This window comes from Salarias fasciatus, chromosome 13, assembly GCF_902148845.1.
Source record: "Salarias fasciatus chromosome 13, fSalaFa1.1, whole genome shotgun sequence".
Taxonomy (NCBI): Eukaryota; Metazoa; Chordata; class Actinopteri; order Blenniiformes; family Blenniidae; genus Salarias; species Salarias fasciatus.
Window position 1 is genome coordinate 11,619,025 of NC_043757.1, and position 26,413 is coordinate 11,645,437.

Sequence of the window (26,413 nt, forward strand, 5' to 3'; positions counted from 1 at the left end):
AGGTAATTCTTTGCATCAGGTTTTTTTTTAAATGTATTTCTATTTTCAAAATGTGTTTTTCCCCACATTTCACTATAATATTTTGAAACATTCTATGTCAACTTCAATGTTTAACTCTGCTTGGTACCACAAACTAAACTATTTGTGACGCAGTGTGTACTGAAGCAGCTTCCTGTCAGAACCAGCATTAACTCCTGCTGGGTAGTTCCAACCGTCACTGAGCGCTGCAGACTGAGAACCCTGAGATACGACTCCTCATCGAACCTGGTCAAATCATTACGGTGGCTGCATTCCAATAAAACATTTCAGATCACATGCAGTAATGTGTGCCACGGAGAAAATCTGTGCTTTTCAACAGTCGGTTCAATTAGTGCAGGGCATTCTCATGACGGATCGGAATATTTCCTCATGAAAATGTGATCATAGTAAGACTTTTGGGGGGTTTTCAGCTTTGGCAACCTCAAGAAATTCTCTCATACAGTAAAATGATTTCACTTTTACAAAGTCAAGCATGTCTATAAAACTGAAGAACAATCAGGAAATCCAGTGAGACCTCAGTCTTCCTTCAGTCGATCGACCATCACCGAGAACACTTAGTGTGCAGGGAATTTTATTTCTGATCATGTTTTTTGCACATCAACATGTATATTAAAGTAATGTCATATTCCTGAAGAGTTCCTGACGGAGTCATTGAACAAACCACCACCCACCAACACACAGGCCGAAACCCCGAAACAGAAACTCCACACACGCACATCCGTGGAGAGAAAAAGAAAGAAAAACAAACATCAGTTGTGCCAACAGTCATTTAGTGTCGCTCAAAGGATTTTTATTTTATTGTGAACACAGAATTGGCTTTCCCTGTGGATTCACCGCACGGGGGGGGTTATAGTCCAGGTGACTGAGAATCATTCCTAACATGTCCGCGTGTGGAAGACTCTCCCAGTCACATTGGCACCACTGGTCTGGAAAAAGAAAAATCAGCGTTGGTTCGGTGGGTTCGTCTGAAAGTCCAGAGTCTCGTCAGGCCAGAAGCAGCGCGGGAGTGTCTCCTCTCCGGAAGACACGCCTCCAGTGGCGATAGTGCAGATATCTGGTGGCTCCGAACCTGCAGCAAGGATTGTTTCACACCGCTTCACATGGCAGATCTGTAAACATTTTTAGAGCTCAGTGTTATTCCGTGTTTGAGAACCAAGAAGCTGGCTGGTTTACGTCTGAACAAGCCCATCAGAGGAGAGCAGGGAGGCAGCGCGCTTAGTCCCAAAGACCAGGACGTGAGAAAGACACGGGGGCGGCAAACAATCCGCGGCGAGAATAAATAAGCCGTCAATGTCACGTTTTAGTACATCTGAAGGATAGATTGTTCAAGGTTTTTATTATCAATAAAGACCAAAAAGTAACTAATCAACAAGGATTGTCAGGAAATTAACTCAAAAAAACTAAAAAAAAAAAAAAAACATCACGGAAAAGTTTTCCTATTATTTAATTTAAAACCATGTAACTTTTATTTATTGTAGATTTATCAGAAATCAACAGTTTTAGTTTTTCTTCAGTTCAAGGCCTTCATCATAATACTTTAAATGTTTTACTCACTTTGCTTACATGTGAGGAATGTAGAAAAACAAAACAAAGAATTTCTCACTTTAATTTGAGCAGCTGGACACTGTCTTATATGTCGTGTCTTCAAAGAGGAAACAAACGGTTACAAGACAACTTAACCGTGTGTTTTGCTTTTTAATGGAAGCCGTCAATAATAGCAAAACGAGGGCAGGATTACGAGGAACGACCACCACCATGCTTCTGCTTTCAAGGTTTTGTTCTGACCTTCATGATTCTGAGCCAATAACATAAAAAAACACGCATCCTGAATAAACACCTCTTCCGATTCAAGCATTTCCACGCTGTGAGTTGTGACGTCTGATAACAGCCCTTATGCATCAGGAACATCTGCTGCTCTGCTTTTACGTTGCGTGTACGTGCACGCCAGACACATGTGCACGGCTTTTTTTCCTCTTTTTTTTTTTTTGCCGCACTGCGCATGATGAGCCGGTCTGGAGGAGAGCCTGTAGGATTGTCTATAGAAGATGAACTACATTATGCATATTAGTGACGATCCCCCCCCCCCCGGCATCGGGGGTGAGGTGAAGTGAAGCAGACTCGGACTGTGTGCAGACAGGACCACATGCTCACTCACACACACACACACACACACATACACACACAGTATACGTTTTGCATTATGACTCCCTTCTACAGTTTGGCACTGAAAAAGAAACCAGAAAGGGGGGGGGGGAAGTGGAGTGGCGCCACTCCAGTGACACTGCAGCATTTTCTTGGAAAGATACGAAAGACGACCACAAATACCCACTTCCCTGCGAAAAGGCTTTTTTTTTTTGTTGTGTTTTGTTTTTCAGGGAAAAAGTAGAAGTCTTAATGTAGGGGAAGGCCGACAGGCTGGATGATGCTTGTGGTTTGAGGGAGGTAGATGGATTTGATTATCTCACAAGGCAGACGGCTCTCCTCTGCTGCCCCGCAAATCACCTCAGAGACACTCGAGAGCAGAGCGGTGGTTATAATGAAGCAGGATAATAGCGAAGCATTAAAAACCAGTCAAACAGACCGCTTACACACGTTACACTCCCGATATATACTGCCTCCTTGTTAATGAGTTCGGCCTGTCCGCCCAATGGAAATAGACTCTAAATGTTTATCACTAAGTGGGAGCTGCAGGAGAGACAAACTGGCGATCCTCTCAGTCCCTTCGCATCTGCAACAGAAGGTTCACGTCTGTCTCGTGGGCGAGGTCTGCCGAGTGTGACATCGGGGTGACTTCCTCAACACGGAGGGGAGCGCTCAGGACCTTTGGCTGAATGTTCTCGACTCTTCCTGTGCTTAAGATTAGAAGTCTATGATTATCATAGGCTGATTGGATTTTATAAGAGGCTAGAAAGAAGAGAGAGAAAAAAAAAAAAACGTGAACGGGAGTCAGAAACTTTCTGACGCGACCGACTGTCCTCAAGGGTAAAAGTATCCGTGGACCGTGTCCGAGGAAGTATCATTTTGGTCAGTAAAGAGTTTTTCATTTGAAGAATGTGGGAAATAAATTGGATCGACGTCCAGTCCAAAACTATACAAAAAAAAAAAACAAAAAACAGTCCGTTGCAGCTCAAGTGATTAAAAAGAAAAAGGCCCAGAGTCCTGAAACGGAGATTCTGCTTCACATTCAGCTGCATCAGCCGTGGGAGGAGAAGATGGGCCTGCTGATGTTGCTGTTGGTAGTCATGGCTGCCAGTTCCCACCTGGAAAAAAACAACAGCAGCAACACGGAAACGATTAGTACAGAGCAGCAGAATTCCCACAAAACTACAATATAAAAAAAAAAAAAACCTTGAAATTGTTGCAAAATTTTATTTTTCTTCCTTAAGATCAACAACTTCAGCAAATAGAGTAAAAAGAGGTGTTGAACGCATTCACTCAAATATGACTTACACAGGCAGAGTATCACACAATTCCAACTCTAAACTAAAAGTCAAAATTACAACTGAAAATGAGATGAAGCCTGACTGAACAGTGGACTTCATCAGTCAAACTCTCAACTTAAGTCTCTTCTGTAAAAAGGATGAAAAAAAAAAAAAACCCTGACATTTTCACCAGATGACCTGATGCAGCACAATTTAGATCAGATTAATGGAGGCGTTGGATACGGAGCCCTGAGCACCAAACTGAACTACGTGACACTGAAATAGTACTGAAGTATCAGTCAGTCTGTAAATGACTACCCAAAATTAACAACAAATATCTTTAAGATGAGGAGACAGCACACTGTAGAGTCACCTTCAAGATCTGCTGACGAGTTGATCCAATTACTGATAATGAACAGTTATGAACAGACGTAGCAGATCTACTTCATAATCAATCACGCAATCACGGTGGAGCAGTACGGAGGCGGCGCTGTAACTCGAGCGTCGGGAGCAGGAGCTGGAGACGGGGTCCAGCGCTGACCTGACGACAGGTCAGAGGTTGAGCTCCAGATTGTTATCACTGGCTCTGGTTTCACACTCACTCCCTCTCAACTGCTTTGTTCGTTTTTCTGTTGTGAGCGTGTAAGAGGGGGAGATTGGCGCTGGGGCTGAGGACGCCGCTGAGGGGCGGGGGGAGTTAACCGGAGTCCTGTGACCCCACTGAAAAACCCTCCAAGGGTTAGAAACACAAATGCAAACGTCAAAGTGGGGAGCGTGCAAGGTGGCAGTGACGGTGGAAGAGAAATGAGAGGCTGAGAGGAGTAATTAGTATCAGGTTGCACAAGATCCACGAGTAAAGAAACCCTTTTCAAGGAAGCTCTCAGCTATAGACACACTTTCCTAATGAGCTGCATGAGATTGACAGAATTCCATTAAGGCTTTCTTAAAATTGTCTGTGTGGCATACCCCCCCACATAGCTTAAAAAAATCAATGTGATCCTACCCAATTATTTTATTTCTTTTTTTTTCCCCCCAAATATCAATATTTTCTATTAAAAAGACACACACGTCTTCGGCATTTACATGTTTTGAAGCCAAGCTTTTCCAGCAGTATCTCCAGCCTGTGATTAAAACATCACAACAAATCAAAGCTTGGCTCTCAAACATTCACATCACTGTCAAAAATGATATCCAAACACTCGGCGAGAGGAAGATTCCCTGTTATTCATATAAAACTCCAGGCTTTGTAATCTGAGAGACGAGACAGCTCCACACTTCTGCAGGCTGTAAACCAGGGAGCTGCTGAACCTGTCCGTCATTATAACGTTTAGCCACAGTAATAATGGTTTGGCATCAAAATGCCAAGAAGAGTCAGAAAAGAAAAAAAAAGAAAAACCCATCATATTAACAAGGAAAATTACTCAGCGAGAGCAATCCAAGCTGTAATCCAATCACTGAGAAGTGGCTGAAGCTGATATTTCTACATTCCTCATTGCTCAAGAGTTATTGTGTTCAAGTACTTCCTTTCAGTCTGTGTGAATTGTTATCACACACACACACACACACACACACACACACACACAGCGGTGCTGCGCATCTCTTCAAACACACCACCACCGTTACAGAGGTGGAGCCAGCTGAGCTGCTCTCCTCCACCTCTGTGTATTCACGCAGAACGACGTCACCTAAACACACCGCCCGTGTCAGACGCACACACCTTCTCACCTCGCCGGTGCTTCCGTTATCACCGCGCTGACGACGCAATCTGCCTCCACGTTTCAGTCCGCATTGATGAGGAGCAATGTGAGAGCACAACCCCAACAAACCGACTGATACCACTAAACTCTGTTTAAACTGACTGATTTGTGTGGCGGTGTGAGATTATCCAGTACTTGTTGTAACTGCTCTCATTCACCCAACAGCTCACCTAAGTTGCAGTTCAGTTCAGACTTTGGTGTTATTAGAAAAAAATAAAAAAAAACTTTCGGGGACATATCAAGTGTGTATGTTTATTTCCCCGTATGGCTTAGTTTCAGTATGTTCTTGAAGTTGACTTATGAAACTTCAAACTTAAACTATGGTTTTGAGTTTGCACTTGATGTAACTACATTTTTCGATAGGCTTATGCAAACTTTGCAAGAATCCAAACAATGGAAAGACAACCACTGATGTCTCGACCATAAGAATGAAGCAATCTGCTGTACGACTGAAAGGAAAAAACCCTAATCCAGTTAACTGAATGAATGCTTCTGTTATTCCGTTTATTCTGGTAAAAAAAAATCCTGTGTGTCAGCTTGGATTCTACCATGTAACCAACAAAAACATATTTCAATTTGGGGGTTCCACCAGTTATTCAAACTGGACTGAACAAGTGAAGAAATTGATTATCAACTACTTAAAGTTCAGTACTGATCAGGATCAGTTTATCATTACTTGATCAAAAGGGGTCCACGTCTTGTAAAGCTGTATTGCAGTTATCTCGAGACTTTTGACTTCAAGAAGCATTATCTGGCCACACCATTTGTTGAATTTTTTTTTTTTTTTCTCCTTTACATCATCTTCTACGTGACCTGCACATGGTACACAGACAATGACCAGGATGAATCACACGGACCGCGCTAATGTTTCAGCAGAACTGCCTGATTTCTCCATGCACAAGCCCTGATGCTATTACTGAGACATAATGTAATTACGTACAAATTTCACACGTAAAGAGCGAAGTCGCACAAAGCCCGCGCGAAACTTGGCAGCAAGTTAAATGAGGGATAATGACTCATAATTTGCTCCTTTGAAAAAACAGCCTCATTATTCAGTGAGACAGAGTGGTGGCAACAATGACGAGCAGAACACAAACAGCACGAACAGCAATGCGCCGGCCCAACGACAAAACGGCGCTAATGTCGGAGGGGGAGGGGGATGCTCTTCTGACCTGATATCGTGTGGCAGTCCCGACTGCTCCAGACTGTACTGAATAACAGCTATTTTGCATAGCGTCTTCAAATTAGGGCCTGAAAAGAACAAAAAAAAGTTGGATGAGTCACAGGCTGATCATTGGCGCTAATCACACTCTTGCTAAGAATATCCATTTCCAGCAGAGGATTGAAATGAAGTCAGGGAGGTCAGAACTGAGAATCTGTGAAGGGAAAAGGTTTGGTTAGATTTCGGTGGAATCACAGCCTGTTGATTTTATATACAGGAAACAAACAACACAGCTCATGTATGATGATGCTGGTGTCAAACTCTCAGTAAAAGGTCCTCCTACAGAAAACCGGCTTTCTAATAACACAGGCGGACTTGCTCCGGCTCGCTGCCGTCGTCATGGCTGCTCCACCATATGTTCGGAGAAAAACAGCGTGAAGTCACACGTGACTGGCACGAGGAGGCGTGTGCCACAGGGGATGCCGCCGCGTACTGCCAGTCCCATACGGCCGCTGTGTCCCACCTACACAAAAACCCTGACTGCGACCCGGCAGCACGACGGGCGAGGCTGCCCCGGCGCAGGCAGGATGTGACTATATTTGGTCGTCTGGAAGAAGGAAGTGCCCCGTGTGACAAAACAACACAGGACCAGGTAGAGCGGGCCGGCGAGAAACCAAACCCTGCAATTTACTGAAGAGAACAGATTTTTGGAGGCAATCAGAAGAATGATTCTCAGATTAATCGGCTGTTTCAGCTCAGCCGACATTTCCAGGTGTGTCCTCCTCTCGCCTCATTTTAGCCGAGATAAAAGAAAAAGGGGTGGTTGGTTTATTGGCACACATTCTTAAGCCTTTTATTGATTTTTGTTTTTTAATCTATTGCAAATTGTCTGTCTCCTTGAAAATTTACCTGAGTAAATTAAGTGTGAAGTGCAATCTGTGCGTGTGAGTGTGAAGAGCCTGAATCGGAACAGGAAGCCTCATGGAAAATTAATCAGCCGTCAGCAGCAGCGACTACAGAAAGTTATCACCAAAATGTTTTTAAAAGTGCTGAGAGTTTGACCTCAATATTTTCTTTTTTTTTTGCTCCTCGATGCACCTTGGAAAAGCCAGAATTTCTTTTTTTTTACAGGAATATCTCACTGAGATTGGTATTTGCTACGCTACCGGATAACTGCTGACTCTGAGCCTCTTTCCCAAACGAAAGAATGATGCAAGAATGAAGTGAGACGATCCGTCGAAGGACTGGAAAGAAAAACACAGAGTTAAAGATTCCGTGAAGCTCCTGAGAGGAGAAAGGAGCTGCTGAGTCAGCTGGTCATCCCCCGAGGGTTAATCAATGTTGGAGTGCCCTATCACATTGTCACAGTGCCATTAGAGTCATTTTCATTGCTAAGTATCTATTAACAGCCGCTTTAATATGAGCGATGGATAAAAATATCTTCCCAGGTTAAAAAAGAGATAGGGATACTTACTGAAGTCTAAGATATACAGGTCTGAATGATCCATGAGGTTAAACTCGTCTCCCATTCCCTGCTCTGGACAGGGGCTGTGAAAAGAGCAAAAAACTCTCCATTAAACTCCGAACATTCAGTTTCCACATGTATAATCTGCTCATCTACATTACAGAACAATGTCATGGTTTTCCCTTTGTTTCATTTGTAGACTCATGAACACCAACAGGCACTCAATTATTTGCTTTGTCATCCAGCGCTCCTATCTTTTTTTAATCACTGAGGTTTATAATCAGGCAGCCGCAGACTGCTCTCAATAGGAGCTGCTGGTCACATTTCGCTCCCCTTATCATGAGCTGGCATGATTTAAGCCCACAGGAAGAGGAGCGCTGCAGCGAGACGGCAGGCTGGCCCGAGCTGATAGTCTCTCAGACCCGTGCAGCCGTTCATATCACTGCACATCTGTTTCCTGCTACGGCTAAGCACACACACACACACCTGTGAGACTCCAGGTGCAGCGCTGCATACGAGAGCCCACTTACAACATAACAACACTCAGTCAGTCCTTCCATCGACCCAACATCACAATTCAATTAGGAAAAACGTGGAGAGATGAAGTGTAAGAAAAAAAAAAAAAAAAACATAACAGAGAATTAGGTTAGCTCCTGTGAGGCACCAACTCCCATTTTCAAGATGACTTATTCCCACCGGGGAGCGAGGAAAGTCCTTTAAATGTACTCAATGCACATAATTGCTTTATATTCACAGCAGTGCATCAAGAGACCCGTCCAGATTAGAAGATAAAAATGCACTTTACAGTTTCACTCTACCCAGAGGACAGCTTCATCCAGACAGGTGGACTCACCAGGCAGTTTAGTGTCTGTGAATATCTATGGTGAAGAACAACTGAGGCAGCCAACGCCGCTCATTAACATTCAGATGATGCTGTTTGCTTATTCTTCCACTTGCTTTGAACTGCCTAAAATCACACTTATCTTTTCTCTTTTGATTCTGGCCCCAATCCATCGTCCTGCTGTAAACAATACACTGTCGCCTCCGCTGTCCCTCCACCCATCAATCTCTATTCCGCCGTCCCGCTGTCCTCTCCGTCGCATCTCCCTTTCGCTGCGTGTTCAGGATGTTGTAAGGGTTTTACGTTGCTAATCTTCCCTAAACAAACAGGGTGGTGGCTTAAAGCGGCCAGGAGAGGAGCGGAGCACGAGCACAGTCATCCCAGGGGGCCAGATGGGGAAGTCATTATGCCCCCCCCCACCCCGTGAGCCACCCCAGCTTATAGGAAAAGTTTTTTTTTTTAATCATAATACACTCAACTATGTAAACTATGTGTAACATTACTTGTTTTATGATTACAATGTTCCTCATTTTGTTAAATGTTTAGCATCAAAACCAATACAGCCATGCCAATCCAGCTATAACTGCTAAAAGCACCTCGGAGCTCTCAAAGTCAAAGATTAAAACCTAAACGATCCCAACGACAGCCAGGGACTCTTATGAGCGTGTGAAAAGCAACAGTGCATTTGTTAAAAAGGCCGTTTATCAGCACTTCAGACGAAAGAGTCCCGACACATCAGGCGAGATGTTTGATCTCATAGGGCCAATAATAAACATCTGGGGTCAACGCCGGCTCCTCGGCCTTCAGCCGTCTCTCATGAGAGGAACATCTCTATCTACGCAGCACCCTGCAGTAGCTGTGAACTACCGTACAAGCTCGCTCGGAGGTCGGGTGTAGGCCTCAGATGCTGACGCGTGAAAAGGTGCAGATAAGAGCAGTTCTCTAACAGGAGTAACAAGCGAGACGCAGATTGCATCCCCTGGGATAAAGTTTTTCTCACATGTCCAGTGATAATGCCGGCCTGGGTGTGAATTTCAGCAGGACATTTAGGAATGATAATGCTTTATTGGTCGCCACAAAAAAGGACGAGAGGTCTGAGGCTGATTGCGGAGGCAATGCAAAGAAACAAGGGGGTTGGCGAGAGGTGTCTGACAGACATTAGAGCTTTTAGAAGCGGGAAAGTCGCAGTGTGCGACTTTATGTGGCGTCCTGGTGTTTGACGGGCCACTTTGTTACTTGATCAGCAAAGTATCACTGCGTGTGAAAGTGTTCCTCCCCCCTGCGGCAGCAGTGGTCTGCAGTCTGAAAGAGGTCTGGGAGATGCTGCTCCCCCACTGAAACAACACTGGCTGCTGTTTCAAACAACACTCAATGAGGGTGTCTAATCACCTAATTGCCGGGCCTTTCGAGAAATGCACTGCCTGCTCCACCTCATTATCTTCCACGGCTCGGTCTAAAAACTGCAGGGGAAAGACGACCAACTGCTGTCCAAAAATTAATGAAGGTACGCCAAAAAGCCCAAGAAACCATGGCAGAAATCATTTCTCGAGGGATTTCATCAATATACCGGTGATCTGTCCAGTCGTAAGCATGTCTTAGAGTGGCCTGAATGGCAATATCCTCATTCTTGAAGTGATTATGATCTTCATCCTTTTCCTTTCTCTACTTCCTATTGAACTTTGGTCCTTCAGAACCACTAAGTCCACAGGAACTCATCATCTACTACAACTTCCTGCAGAGCGCCTTATCAGGACAGCCAGACCTGGATCAATGCAGTTCAGCAGCACTCCGGCAACACAAAGAAATACCATAAAGATGTGCACGCTTCTTCCAGACTGACATGCAGCCCAGGTTTTGACCATGGTGCTTCAATTCTCCACATCATGTCAAAGGTGTAAGTCCTCTATCAAGGTGCAAAATGATTTTCTGTGTGATTTAGTCACACACAGGACAGGATGGACGGGGTCGGAAGGATTAAGACTCTAGCAGGAGTTGTGTGTTTTTGTGGGCTCAGCCAACTTTCTATCACAAAAACAGATCACAGATTGATAGATCCCACATCTATCTTTTTTTTTCTCTCTTTCTGCCCTAATCTTCTCTGTCTCACCTCGTCTTACCGTCCTATCTGTGCCCCCTCCTGAGCGGTGGCTGGACAGTGGATTAAGACTTGTAGCTGCTCAGACCTAAGCCACAAGCAGAAGACGAGACACAAACCACAGCTGGCTCCCAGAGAGAGCGAGAGAGAGAGAGAGATGGCTGACTTCAGATTAGACAGCGGACACGCCAGGCCCTAATGAAGCAACGCATCTCAAATTTCCTGTGCATAAAAACGCAGTGGTTCTTGCTGATGGTACAAGGGAAACAGAAATTCAGGCCTTTTTATCAGTGCATGCTTCATGCCTGAACAAGACAGGTTCTTATCATTACAGCGACCTATAAAATAAAGAAGATATCAAATGCTTGTTCAGGGCCTTGAACACAGCTGGTTAATATCACACATAGGTTTTAAGGGGGGTGGCAAATGTTCCTCTATAGCAGCAGATTATTTTTTGGAAAAATAATACTTCCTCTGTAGCCACAGTTCGTTACACACTCCAAGGTCAACCAACACCGGAAGGACCCTCAAGAGGTACTAATGAACACAAAGCTATCCTGCACCGTTGTTTTATTACACGATTTGATCCTTAAAGCCATTTTTCCATGTCAGGTTACTCTGTTCTTCGTGTGTTTCATGTCATATGATATTTGTCGCTGGCTAACTAAGCCCGACATGTTTCAGAAACAGAAAATTTTCTCTGAATTCCCAGAAAGCATCGCTTACTGTGAATGAAAAGGCATTACATGTGTTATTCTCTTTGATCACGTCACTCGGTGCGATTTGCGTGTGTTTTTCCACATAGTCTTTCACTGTTTGACAGAGGTGTTAAAAAGCACCAACATGTGCAACTGGGGAAAGCAGCAAATCAAGAGATAAACTACTATTTACGGACAACAGCATCACAAAGCATCATCCACGCAGGCTGTTTATTTGAGCTGCTGTGTAACACTCAACCCGGTGTCACTTTAACGTATACAGCCGGCCGGTGGGTTAAGGAGGGTTAAGATGCAGATGAAATACTATCAAAGGCTTGTCTTTGAAGAGTAAATCACGGCGTTGCGGAGCTGCCCCGAGGTCTTGTCCAGCCACGTGCGGGATGCCCCATATCCTGCTGGGGTCACCTTCACTGTTTGACAGGTTTTTATCTCAGACATACTGAAGCACAAAGACAATTAATAAAGGAAACTTCTGCGGGCTGCCCTTTGACACGGGGGGGCCAAACAACAACATGTGTGGCATCAAAATCTCTGCTGTGTTGACATGCCTGTTTTCGAGGGAGTTCCACTGAGGCAGATTTTAAGATATGAGCGACAAGCAGGTCTGTGGTACGATTCCTGGCAAGGAAAGTGTGTCCTGACACAGCCCCTTGTTGTGTTTAGTCTAAGGTTTTGACTGTCAGGTTCTACGGCGATAACAAGCTCCGCTTAAACCAGCTGGACTATCATAACAGCAGCACTGTCAGCCATTGATAAGCTACAGCACGGGCTCCTCTGAGATATTGAGGCTCCAGGCTTCTGACCTTTCCTGAACCACTAAACTAAATCACGGAAAGCTGCAGAACTTTTCTAGCTTCTAAAACAACTTTGTTTTAAATGGCCAGCTAAATTCCATGCAGATTGAATAACAGGGTAAGACCTGGGTGGATTAAACTAGAGGTGTTGGGCTGGGATGTTTTGGCTACGAGTGAGATTACCTGCTATGTGGTCTTCCTTTAGCTTGAGTACTTGAGTGTAGAGTATCGACACTATTGTGTGATGTTAAGACAACCACAATCTCATGAGCAAACTGTATTTGCTATGCTGATTATAACCAATCCAACCTATAGTTAGAAAAGGGCTGAGCTATAAAAAGATATCCAAAAAAAAAACACCTCAATCACTGGAACATTACTGTTTTGACAGCTAATGATAGAAATTTCGTCAGACCACTTTCTATCTTTGCCGAATTCACTGAGTGACTCTACTCTGTGTATGGCCAAATGGAACAAATGTTTTGAGTCTGGCTCAGCAAAGCAAGCATGTGCGTGTTCATGCGCCTGCTTGACGTCAGCCCGACAAGAGGAGCTGTGAGTCACAGAGTCACGTGAAGCAGGCAGATGCAAACACACACACACGAGCGGCACACTTCGGCCGGCAGGAGACGATGCTGGAATGCGACTCCGTGTGCCGACGGCCTCCGTTAAGAGCAGGGCACGATAAAACAACTCTGTACTCAAATGAAACCTCGAAATCATTATGAAAAAAGACTGAAATTGACACGCATGGTGAGTGAATCAACACGGCATTTCAATGGCCGGAAAATCTCATCTTCTTTTAAAAAATGGCGAAACACATAGGCATGCTTCAAATGTAGCTCTTGACTGGACTGAAAGAAAAAAACGTCACTGACACAACAAACGACTGAGAATGAGGTCAATCACTGACCTGTGAAGACAAGGTTACAGCTAGTTAAAGAACAACTTTGCCGTCTTATAAATACTCGGCCATAAAAAGCTTAGAAACGCCACTAAATCAAGATGAAATACGAGACAGAACCACAAGCTCTGCTGAATCTGTTTTCGCACATTAAATACTACATGAATAATAGCTTGGCACAATGTTTTATTCAGTTTTATTCCTTGTTTCATGTCTGCATAAGTGGTACACATAAAAGAAAAAAAACATATAAAAGTAAAAAAGCAGCATTAACTTCTTCATTGTCAGCAGGAAGCGTCAACGTTGGAATTTCTTTCTTACTTTGCTAGAAGGAGATGACACAAGTATGTCTACGACGGCAGATCCGAGCTGCTGCCATCTGAAGAATTATCTGATAACCAGAACTGCATGCAGTGATTATTAAATCTATGTGGAGAACTCCTCTGATCAGACATATTGAGAATTCCTGGCTGTTTGACGAGCCGTTTGTCTTTTGCTGGTTTTTGTTTTCTATTCACACACTTCTGCTCAGTTGCCTCATATTTACCTCCTAACTCAGAATGACAACGCTTTCTTTGAAGCATCCAGTTATTATGACACTGCAGGTCAGAAAACATGAATGCATCCAGTTGTCCCAGTGCTCGCTGTTGCTTCGCATAAATAAAACATCCACAAGAACAGCACAACTTCATATTCACAGCCAACACAGGGACAAAGCTGTTAATGAGTCACTGAAATGGTCAGAAAACTTCTACTTGCTGCGAGAACTATGTGAAACAGTTTTTATAATGCGAAACTGCACACAGACATCTTGCAAACAAAACTTGGGATTTCTCAAAGCTCGTCTTTCATTACTTTTGCCCCGAAACATCAAAAACAACTTGGAGCCCAAGGCCAATATATCACAGCATCGGTTTATCTTAGAAGCAACAGCGAGAGTTTAATCTGTGACCTGACAGAGGAGGCGTTGCAGCACAACACCGAGGATTCCTGAGACAATAGACTCTGTCTCTGGAAGCAACTCTCGAAAGAGAGAAAACAACAGTTAAATTCAGAACAGAGCAACATGCAAACAACCTCTAGCCTATCTCGCAGTCAACATTAAACTAAAAATGAGGAAAAATAAATACAATACAAGTATGAAAACAATTGAATGGAATCTGTGTAAAATAATAATTTTTTGAGGTCTAAAAACAACAGTTTCCAATTCAATAGCATAAATCTTAGAGACTACAACAGGCTGCAGTTAAACAGAGAAATAGCATCGAACACTTTGCCAAAAGCCAATTTAACACCGACAGACCTAAAACAACCCGTACTGCTCAGAGCTTTTAATAGAGAAAAGATTGTAGATCATCAGCAGGTGGCATTAAGGTATTTCTGTAGACAACCGAGATCATTTTCGTCTTCACATTTATCGTGCACGAAAAAAGAAACACTTAACGAACCAAAACCCGTCTGAGCAAGCAGAGTCAGACTTCGTTTCAGTCTCCCAGTACAAACAAACCTGTTGTGGTAAAAATACACTTTCTAAATGCAATCATGAAATGAATACATTTTGTCAAGTCCAAGTAGTTCACAGGACAGTGCCAGATCCTCTTTTTGCCAAATCGAAGCCGTCTGCTCTCAGCATGCCAATCTGTCATGTCCTTGTTCACATCCTGCCCCTCATAGGAAGCCCTGTTCTCAAGCTTAAAGTGCTTCCCGATTTAGCCCGACCTGGGTTTGTCGTAAGCAATTATACACAGAGTGCAGTGAATGCCAACAATGACAACATAGGAGCAGCAGGAGATCCATAATCTATGTGACACTGCCTTCATATGCGGCCCGGCCTCAGTTCCTCGGGAGGAAACGATCGTCTCCCAAACGAAATGGGGGGTTTTGATGTTGGCTGCTGGTGAGCGTAGGTGAAGGTCGGTGCAGGTGGAGCTGGTCATGCGTGGGTCGTCCTTCGTGGGGCAGTGAGCAGGTCGCAGTAAATGAGTGTAGCAGAGGCGCCGGGGGTATATCAAATTGCACCCCGTGAGAAAGAAAGCTCCCTGAGGTCATAAATCAGAGATGGGTCAGAATTTCGCGCCTTTCCGCAGCTCAGCAGGCCTGTTTACACTGACGCAAGCGGCGCTCTGCAGACCGCCACGAATGCCCAGCCTGCCATTCACACACGCGCAGCCAGCTCATTTACCTTCAAAGAGGTGAAATTATGAGCCAAAATAAAGCATGTGGCACTCAGTGCTGTTGTACTGTGCCGACAGAGAGAAATTTAGAGTCAACACATCTCGATCAGCACTCATTTGAGCTTATATGACGAATCACACATACAATTATGTATTTTTTATTATTATTATTATTATAAATGTCTGGAATAATAACATCCAACCACACTTTGAGAGCATCGGGGTTCTGCTTGACTTAACAGGTATTATTTTCTTTTCTAAAGTGATAAATCATTCATTGAATTCCTTGTGGGAAAACAAACAAAAGAAACTGGGACAAACTATCAACAGCAGGGGTCTGTTTAGGATCAATGTGAAGGAACAACTAACTCGGGAAAACAAGACAAGGACTATAAATTTCAAAACAATTTCCTTTGGAAGACTCACCAAAATGAGGAGGCTACAAAAAAAAACACAAGCAAGGTGTCCGGCAGCTAATTCATGACGGCCTGAGCAGACATTTATTACATGCACTGAGACAGACACCAATAACTTCTTGGACCTGTGGGCTGCCCTCGTGTTCTCAGGTCACACACAAACACACACACACACACACACACGAGGCTGCTTTCAAAACGGAGCTTTGTGTTTAAACTGGTCAATAGGTGTAACACTTTGCCAAACCCACGATTGAGATTCAAAATGTACACTGAGCAAAGACAAAAAAATAAAACAACAAAAAAAACACAGCTATAAAGTAATAATAAAAAAAGTCAATTAACAACCAAGAGTGTAAAGAATTGCAGGCCTGAGGGGGAACTACTGCCTCACCTCCTCTCTCAAAGCAAAACGTCTCTAGAGAGTCTTTTCTTGCTGTCGATTCCAGCAGCTGCTGGCAACAAAATCTGGTTATGTGAAATTAATTTAGTTCGATACAAAATAAAATCCCATGTGTTGGTAGGAAGATTTTAGCCAATGAAAGTAGTTCAACAGATGAGGAAGTGACAAGTTCCTGCCCAACAAATGGTCACCTTCTAACCGGTTGAGTGAGCGCAGCGTCAGGACGCCGTCTCCGAATATGCGCTTGTTTATCTGAAACGTTGCCAGCAAGACAGATCATAAACTACAGGCTTTTTGATCAGTCTCACCACTTCCAGCCTCCTTCATATCACCCAAGAACACAATCATTTCCACAAAGCTCTCAAAACTAAAACCCCATGAAACTAATTATGCCAGTGATAACGTCTAATTCAAAATCAATAAAAGAATATGAAAGAAAAAAAAAATCAAACTATCTTTAAAAACATTAACCTATATTAAATGAACAGGACAACTCCGACAATGAAGAAGACAAAGCAAACAAATGAGTCCAATATGAAGCTGTTCCGAGTGTGTTTGCACGTCGAACAGTGTGAGCACACATCTGTGGGAGTTCCTGTGTGTAAAAGGCTTAAATGCTCATGTAAACAACAAACAAGCAAAACTGGTCAAGTGAAGGTATGTGGGTAACTTGCAGAGTCTGTAAGGATTATGGTGGAATCTGTACAGTAACAGAGGACGACATCTTCTGACTGAGAACACCAGAGGAAGCACAGGAAAACTACTGTGGGTGTATCTAGCAATATATGCGTTCCCAAAAAAATAAATGAGGCTTCAAACAGGATGTTGGGTGATATTTCAGTGTTTGATTCCTTCCTCTGTGCCCTCCATCAGCCTCCACTCCCTTTTCTAACCCCAGCCCTATCTGCTCCACAGGAAATCATGACTCCTTCAAATCCATCCTGGAGTAATCCTACTGAGAAACCAAACAATGGATAACAATCTTCAAAAACAAATCATCTTAAGCTTTTCATCTTTTAATAAACTGATTTTCTAATTCTTTCTCGGTACCGTATCAACAACCGAGAGTAAATGTCGCCATTTCTGACAACAACCAAACTTTTTCAATATGATTTTGTATAATATTTATTATACCTCCACCAAGGGGGTTCTGTTTGCAGCACACTGTGTTCTGTTTGTCAGCAGGATTATAGAAAAACCACTGCCCCAGTTTTCACTTTGTGGAGGGGGTGTATCTCAGGCCAAGAGCACACCACACTTTGTCGCAAAATCCATCGGTGCAATTTAATGCACAATCATGACAAAACACGGGACATTTGGGAACCGTGGTCATTTCACATTCCCCTTCAGAAAATCACAAGTCCTTTCATAAGTCTGGAAACAAGCTTGCAGATTTCCATCTTGAAAATAAGGACTTCTGGCCCGGGTGGAGGTCAGTGCTCTTCAATCTGTAACGTCATAATATCCTCGATAAAACAGCAGCAGATCTCGACGCTGATGCGTTTGGTTGAGCATCATGTGGCGTCTAGTGGAGCCGCGGAAAACAAATCCAGCCTCAGCCAAACGCCTCCAGGAGGTGTGGAGGCTGCAGACGTGGAGGGGCTGAGAGAGGCCTTATCCACAGCTTTGTGATCCCCGCCACCGGGTTATCCCACCAGGGTTTGCCTGATAACGGAGCCTTGCTGATAACAGAGGCTGAGGATCTGGACCACTCTGGTCCACGCTGCCGCTGTAAGCTACTTCATTACTCCGCCGGCTACTGGCATATCACAAGTCAGTCACCAGCCCAGCGGCACCTAACCAGCAGCAAACCCCTCCGGTTATCACTGCCGCCCTACAGCCAGCTCCAGAATCACCACAGACTGCTGTCTGCGGGGGCCAGACCCTCCTTCAGCACACGGAGAGACGACACTTCACCACAGCAGATTTTCAACATTTCAGTGTCAAACAGAAGTAGCCTCAAAACTGACAATGCTCCTGGAAGTAAATGCAGATGAACCCTGAATGAGAAGATCTAAGTGGGTTTAATTCCTGAAAATATTTAGTGACATATTTATTATTAGAATTTATAAGCATATTTTCTGATTTTTTTTTTTTTACGCATGTTTTTGTGGAAGCAAACTGTGCTCACTCTTTAAATGTGACATTAGGAGAAAGCACCAAATGATCCTCTGTGTTCTCTCTGAAAGACAATTAGTTCACCCTCACTTCTCTGCATTCTGAAGTATACAAGAAGCTTTAAATGATGATAAATCCATCATTACCAATAACCACTCCGCTTGAGTTCCCGTTTTCAACTCTAATTTCACTCAATGTCTCGGACAGTGAAGTATCGAGTCGTCAAGGATTCTTTAGCATAAATAACTTTTACACAACACGGCTCGTCGTTAAGACCTCGGAAAAACTTTGACTGAAAATTCTGGCACCTAAAATGCTGAAAGCTGACAACTCTTGATGAGCAGTGCCAACATTTATTCAGCATTTAGCCGCATGGCTCCACTCTGTGCATCAGGGAGAAGAGGCCCAGCTGGCACACAGCGGCATTATCATCATACGTTGTCAGCTTAGGCATTTATCATACACTCCTCTGTGAGGCATGCAGATGAAACAGGATTTAGATAAATGGATATTTAAGCAATAAACAAACAAGGGGTTCAACAACCACTAATGCATACTATCGTTGTTTTGTCTTCTATTTCAGGGGGTTGGAATATGAGCAGTGTTAACAGGAAAGTGAGAAGGTTGGCTTTTCAGCGCAGGCTTTTCTGTGTGGAGATTGCATGTTCTCGCTGTGCCTGAATGGGTTTTCTCCAGGTGCTCCAACAGTCCAAAGGCTTCCAGGTCTTGGTTAAATACTGGTGTGAATGCATGCAGGTGTGAGTGAAAACACCACTAAATTATATATTCTATGTCTATAATTTATTGTTTGAAAGGTTAAGCAGGAAGGACAGGCTGAGGACACTTCCTAAAACTACATGTGACGCACAAACATCTGAGAAGTTCAGAAAACTTGCACTGTTATGCATCAGTGCGAGCACACACGCGGCTATGCCTGCATGAGGTGGGACCAGTATGGACAAAATGTACAAATACATTTCAGATGAGAATAAATGTTATCACTCACCTGGTTCCCCCGAAGAGAATGATTCGATCTCCGACCATACAGCAGCACTGCCGCCTCCGAGGACACGGGCCTTTCCCCTTTGGTTCAACTTTCTTCCAGGAGAAGGCTTCTGCAGAGCGGACAGACAGCACAGGAGAGATTAGCTTTCTAACACGATGACAGAATGAAAAATAATGCACACATCTATCCTGTTTTACTCAGCAAAAAAAGCAAAGGTGAAACAGTAAAATTCCTTTCAATAACAAAACAGTCCATGCCGATTTGTGTGGGCCACATCATAATCCTAAACAAACTTACATAAAGCTTCATTGAGTGGGCAGTTCATTCAACCACCTACTGCTATTCAAACACACAACTCATGAATAAGGGAACAAAAATAAATTCTATAGAGGGGGAAAAAAAGCTTCTATTTGAATACAAGGCAAAACATTTCAGAAACAGACACAAATACTCTCTTGTGCGGTGAAGTGTGAGACGAGTGATGATGTTGAAGCTCGCTCCTTCCATATAAGGAAGCACCGTGTGTCCTGGCAGAGGCAAACAGCATCTCTGCATCTCTATGGCAACAAGCCATTCAGGCGCTGATCTACAACTTGGACCAGAGTTAAGCTGCTGCCATCTAGTGGTCTGCAGGTTAAACAGACGACGGGTTCACTCAGCATCCCGGAAAGCAGAGGGCGACAGTTCCTGCTCCTACAAACTGAAAATGGCAGTGAGCAGCGGAGCCAAGCTAAATGTTTTCATTAACACCCTGTACATGAAATACACATCTATAATGTGACCCCAGTGTAATTATAACCTCCTTAATGCATGCTCGAATGACACAGCATACAAGTGCTATAAGAAGGGAAAAAATAAACTATACAAATATAAACTTGTTAGATATCCTCTGTGAGGTGGAAACTAAGGGAATAAATAAATTAGTTATAAAATTAGTCCGTGTATACACTTTGTAATTGGACAATATAAAATCTCATTGCTGAATCAATGTTATACGAGTTACATAAGGGGAAAGCTTCATCTGTGAAACAGTTCAATTGAGTAGAGAATCAATCAGGAATCATTTATCAAAACTCCAGACGCTAAACTGGAGTCATTCTTTAATCTCTGTGATTCTGGCAGAGCGAGAGAGTGAAAGAGAGGGCATGTGTGTTTCCCACTGTGCTTTAAGCAAAGGGAAGCGCCAAACAACTATTATCAGACCGACAATGATGCAACGAGGGGGGAGAGGATTGTCTGCATGGCTCGCTACAAAAGAACGAGGAGGAAAGTGGGTCAGCACAAGCTGGCCCAGCCAGCGCCGCACATCTTCTGAGGTAAACAGTCATCAGGCTGGAATTCCAAAAATACAACGCTCCCAGGAAGATTTGATTAGTGGCAGCGATTTACAGCAACATGACAAGTTTTCTCAGTCAGACACAAGTCAGTACATAATGAATTACCTGGATTGAACTTCCAGAGGTCGTTGAAGTGCCGGTCCATACGGGCGTTGTACCCTCCAAATATGTACAGCTCTCCATTGTAGGAAACTAAAAACCAACAAACGTTTTTAAATTAGTCCATCTCTTACTACAATGACATTTGAAGCATGATAAATGAAACCATGAGCCAGAATCTAACTAGCTGAATTAGTTCCATCTGACTACAGGGATAAAATGAAACACTAGTAAATGAAAGTCAAGCACTGTTTAGAGAGCAGAAATAAGAGCAATCTCATTATCTGATGCATGGTGCATGCATGAGCATGGTGAAAGATCTTACATTACGCTCTCTGTGTTGACCAGAGAGACGAATGACTGTGCTCTAAAGAGTTTTTCTGATGATAAACAACATGCAATGAAACAGAGAAAGGTCACATAATAAAATCACTGCACAATCCCCGGCAGAGTAGTGACAGCACAGTAAAGTCATTCCACAAATTTGAGACACCCTTGTAAAACAGAACCCTCTGTTGGTTTGATTATTTTGAGCCTTATTCTCACTGGAAAACGTGGAAACTGAAAACTTCTACTAAACGATGTTATTGGAGGGTAGTTCAGAACCTCTAACAAAGGACAGCAGAAACAAACGTGATTATCATTGAAAAGATAACTTTGTTCATAGTTAAAAATGTAAAACTGACTTCACGAGTTCAATCAGATGTTCTATCAGTGTCATCAGATCAACAGGGAATTTGGAGGAAACTTCACAATTACAAAAATAAATCCCTATATATTCTACATTTAAAAAAAATAAATAAATAAAAAAGAATATCAACAGCCCTAGTCTGTATGTAGGTGTCTGTCTTTCAGCACTCTGTGATGGCCTGGTGGTATGTTCAGGGTTAAGTGTGTCGTTGTGTTTTTGAACTCTCACAGGCTGAGTGGCTCCTGCGTCCGTCCGGCTGCGGCTGGGTGGAAGGGGTGCTCAGCCAGCAGTTGGTCTCTGTGTCAAACACTTTGATCTTGGGGCAGTAAATCTCGTTGTTTGAGTGGAATGGACCGAAACGGTCGGCGCGGCCACCAAACACAAACATTTTTGTCCCGATGATGGTTGCCGAGTGGAAGTCTCTCCAGCGTGCCGGTGTGCCCTGAAGCAGACAGAACCGACAGAAGTGACTTCAACAAAGTTCATCTGCTCATTACAATCCTGCATTTAGAGCAAGGAGTTCCAACTCTGGGTGGACAAGGCATTTTCCAGGTAAAGCAGTTCATATTAACTAAGGCTTTAATGCCTGACTTGATATGAAGCATCACCAGGTAAACTGTGCCATCTAGTGGCCTGGCTATGAATGCACAGGATTTTTTTGTTTTGTTCTTTGCAGCTTTGCCATCCTTTCCAATAGCAAAGCTCATAGTAGTGAGAGAGACTTTGGAGAATTTAAAGGGAACCAGTCTCAGTCTGCGGTTGCTACAGGACCATGAAGAAGAAGCATGAGACAGCCAAAACTGAGCCACTCAATGACGGCAAAGCCTCTTCTTCCTTTGCGTCTCACTGGCATAAAGCCACACTAAAGGCTTCCACATGTCTTTCATCAGCTAATGCGCTGCAATTGTTTTCCATGAATGCTGGAAAATTGCCTCTTTATCATGCAGAAGTACAACAATACTGAGATCAACGCATCGTTTTCAAACTGGCTTTCGAAATCAGACCAAAAAAATGTTAAGCTACTTCATAAATTAGAGCATTAGCAAAGAAAATGCATCTAAAAGCTGTCAGAAAGCAGGCTGAAGAAAATCGGAGAAAGTATTTTGATTTTCAAAAGGATTGTTGGTCTGGGATCATGCATTAGTATTATTCAATCACGTGCATAAGTAAATCTGTGAATACCACACCGTAATGTAATTGATGATAAAGTTTTAAACAGTTGTTACTTAAAACACTGTGAAATGACTGATGTACGAGTCTAAAATATACTTTACAAGAGTTTATCACATGAGCACACACCGAATCTGTTTCCAAAAGGAGAGAGAGTATAATCCCCCCGTGGGCCTTTTTGTACTTGGCCCCTTACCAGACGGCTGCATTACATCGCTGTGCCTTTCTAACCACTCGGTCTGACCACTGGACACTCATGCAGCAACACTGTCGACCTAAAAGCAGCTCAGCACGCTGCTAGACCATTCCACCTTTCTGTTTCTTCAAGGAAGAGCTTTGTGTTTATTCATTTCAAACATTCAAAGCAAGAACAGTTAAATATTATAATTGAAAAGCACATTTTAACTCACTCTGGCATTAATTAAGGACCAAACCATGGTGGTGGTGTCCAGCTTGTGAATGTCATTGGAGAAGCAGTCAGCCTAAAAACCAGCAAAAGAGATTAATTAAAATCCTTGTTAATCCTCAGAGATTTGGTTACACGTGTTGGGGCACTTTCAATCTGATTGTAAAAAAAACATAATGCTCATGAATCTTTCCAAGTGTACAGGTGATAAAGGCTCACCAGCTGCTCATATCCTCCAAATATGTACATTGCTTTCCCCAGGACACAGGCAGAGTGGCCGTCCCTTGCCCCTGGAACGGTCCCAGTGATTTTGGGTGTGAACCATCTGTGGGTGTCTGCGAAGTACAAAACGTCTTTACAATAACTGCCACGACACCTGATTGGCATGGGGAGGAAAACCGTCAACAGCTGCCTGAGTGAAACACTCTGCCCGCTCCTGACATCAAACAGGTGCATCTCAAAGGGAAACACAGCCAGAAACCGTCGCATAACGGCACGGCGAAGACGACGGTCTACTTACTGACATCAAAGGCGTAAAGGACGTTGCAAGCCCCCTCTGTGTCGTTACGCCCACCCCAGAGGTAGATAGTATCATCCAGCAGCACAGCTGTGTGGCCGTAACGCATGTATGGCACTTCACGGGCACGTTCATGTCCTCCCGTCCTGACTGGAGGCAACTTCATCCACCGCAGTGACACTGAAACAAAAAACCAAGGGCACAGCAATTCAATACATGGAAAGGTACGCAAGTATCCTCTTCCATTTCACCATGTGTTTCTGAAAACGTACTCATCTCTGACAGCTTTTTGTTCCCTGTGTTTCTCCTACACTATTGTTTCAGAGGACACTGTGTGAAATAATGTTCAAGACTGAACTAAAATCTTGTCTTATTTTCCACCTATTTTGAGGAACCTAAACAAAAAGTGAAACAGAAAGTGTCTGGAAAAACCGAGAAAAGAGAAAAAGATGTCAAAGGAGCGTAAACAACAGCAGCTTTGCTGTAAAATGAACATCAAAGGGAAGAAACACAAGGCAAAATGACAAGAAACAATTGTTGAGGTGGTGCCGTTACCATTACAATCAGCCAATAGTTAGCAATAACAGGTAGGCTCGAGCTGCTTTGGGAAGTGGTAAAACTCTAAAGCAGATGGCTGAAGAAAAAAAATCTATATGAAATAGACCAGAGAAAGTAAAGGTGGCATGTGGCAGTCTGATGAACTTCAAGAGAAACACATTTAAAGAACACCTGTGTGTGGTCAGACAACAAGAGAAAAAAATAAAAGACAATCGCACAAACCACAACGGAAAGCTCCAGTTTTATTCACCAGCTGTAGAGAGACACCGTTAAAGTGGTACAGATGGAACAAACTGAAACAAACACTTCCCTGCAACAAATATAATACATTTCTCCTGAGAGAACAGGTAGATGGGATCAAAGGAGAACAGCTTTACAAATAATCGGCATGCTTAAAGTAGAAAAGAATTCATTTGCTTTTTCACTGAGACCATCTTTTTACAAAAATCAGTTGTTTCTATTTAAGGATTCCGTGAGTGAGTTCCTACTACAGATAAACTTGATGTGAAAAACATCTCAAAACCTGATTCTACACTGAATTCACACAAAATCTTCTTGGATTGTACACCTACCTGTGTTAAAGACGTGCACGTCAATCTGACGCAGGGTTTCATAGTCCTCGCCGGAGCAGTAGCCTCCAAAGGAGTACACCTTGTGCCCCACCGCCACAGCAGCATGGTTGACTCTCCGCGGCCCTCCTTCCAGGTGCACCGACCAGCGCAACATTCCCCGCGCAAGCACCTCTGTGACTGGGAGTCCTTACACCATCACTTAGTCGCCTGCTTGGACCCCATCAAGCCACAGCCATTGAAACCTGCGTTCACAAGAAGAGAGGAAGCTCTGACTGGGAGGACGAGGGAGCCAACTGTGAGGGGAGAACACAAAGGGTAACTGTTTACCCTCTTGTGCTAACTCAGCTATGCTGTCGCTGACAGGCTCAAAAGCCCCCGTATCTAAGCTGGGAGAGTATTTTAAGAGGTGATTAGAACTACACCTACCACTCCTCCTTCTTTCTACTCACACATCTATGTACCCTCCCAATGCACAATGGCTTTACACCAAGGAGTCTACTCACACAAATGACAGTTTGTGCAACCTCACATTTTACACACACAGCTTATTTAAACAGCAGTCATCTGCAGACTGTTTTCACTCATAGTTTGCAGCATCACAAAATGCGATGTTTGTCAAGAAAGCAAAAACACAGAAGATAAGAGGCTTTCACAACAGTCTTTAAAGCTGATGCATATCACTCTTAGATTTCCTCAAGAAGGAGAGGTGTCAATTCAAGTTCCTCCAGTTAAACCCGACGTGCCCCCTGTTTGCTTAATTTGTCTCAATGACTCACTTTCTCACTGACCTCCAACCTTTGTTTGCTCTTAAAAATAAAACTCCCAGAGGACCATAACATAGACATTTCTATTTCAAGCACACGTATCTCTGAAGAGCAACACAGGCCAGATCCAGGCAGCAAGGCACATTTGGACCCCTGCTCTGTTGTTTTGGAGCAGCTTGTACACACTGCCTCGTAAACTGACCCCTTTAAAATGTAAACAGTGTAATGTGAAGCTTCGTCCTTATAAGAGGGACTACTGAGGATGTGCTTTTTTAGCACGTCGGTCTGGAAAACAGGGAGGTTTTTGTGAAAGATGAGCTGGACAGAAAGCAGCTTCTATCCTCCTAACCAACTAAACAGGAAGGATATTGTTGATATCCGATGACTAGTCAAGTCAACTCTGACATTCCAGAAAATAGGCAGGAAAACAGGGCCTCTTTTGAACATTGTCCAAAGGGGTTTCAACACATCTTTGACTGATGGTGCTAATTTAGAGGCGCTGAAATGGAGCTTTAACGCGGTTACTATACGGCAGATCACGCCTAAAACACCAGCTAGCCGCTGTTAGCTAGCGCTGCCTGACAGGGAGAGCACAAACCTGCGAGAGACAGCTGACAGCCACCAGGGTCGCCCCTTCCTCAACTTAAAAGCGATCACAGTGAAACAAATACAGCCCTCCACTTATCAGAAAAGACCCGGTTAGAGAGGAGAGACTGCTGCTAGCAGCTAATCAATGGACGCTATATGTCTAATTTAGCTATTAGCTAGCTAACGTGAACAACATGGAAAAAAACATGACACACAGTCGCGAACACAACGCCGTGTTCCCCTCAACCCTGGACAGGTTATGAATGGTTTAACTAACAAACAATAAGACAAGAAGACGGAATGGTTCTCTACCTTTAGGTCGAGTTGGTGGTGTTGAGACAAGCAGGGGTATCCACCGGGAGCTACACCGAGCTGTGATAGGAGGAGAGTCCGCCG

The 26,413-nt window shown here is 43.6% G+C and overlaps 1 protein-coding gene across 1 annotated transcript; it reads right to left on the reverse strand.

Annotated features, from left to right (window-relative positions):
• Nucleotides 1–1,899: 1,899 nt before the first annotated feature.
• Nucleotides 1,900–26,413, reverse strand: klhdc3 (kelch domain containing 3). The gene is made up of 11 exons (XM_030106907.1): nt 26,330–26,413; nt 24,666–24,907; nt 23,539–23,715; nt 23,238–23,353; nt 23,023–23,094; nt 21,671–21,884; nt 20,758–20,844; nt 19,316–19,424; nt 7,855–7,928; nt 6,391–6,469; nt 1,900–3,299 (listed from the first exon to the last, which is right to left on the reverse strand). The coding sequence occupies exons 2-11, from the start codon at nt 24,817–24,819 to the stop codon at nt 3,233–3,235; spliced, it is 1,149 nt and encodes a 382-aa protein (XP_029962767.1). The 5' UTR covers nt 24,820–24,907; nt 26,330–26,413; the 3' UTR covers nt 1,900–3,232.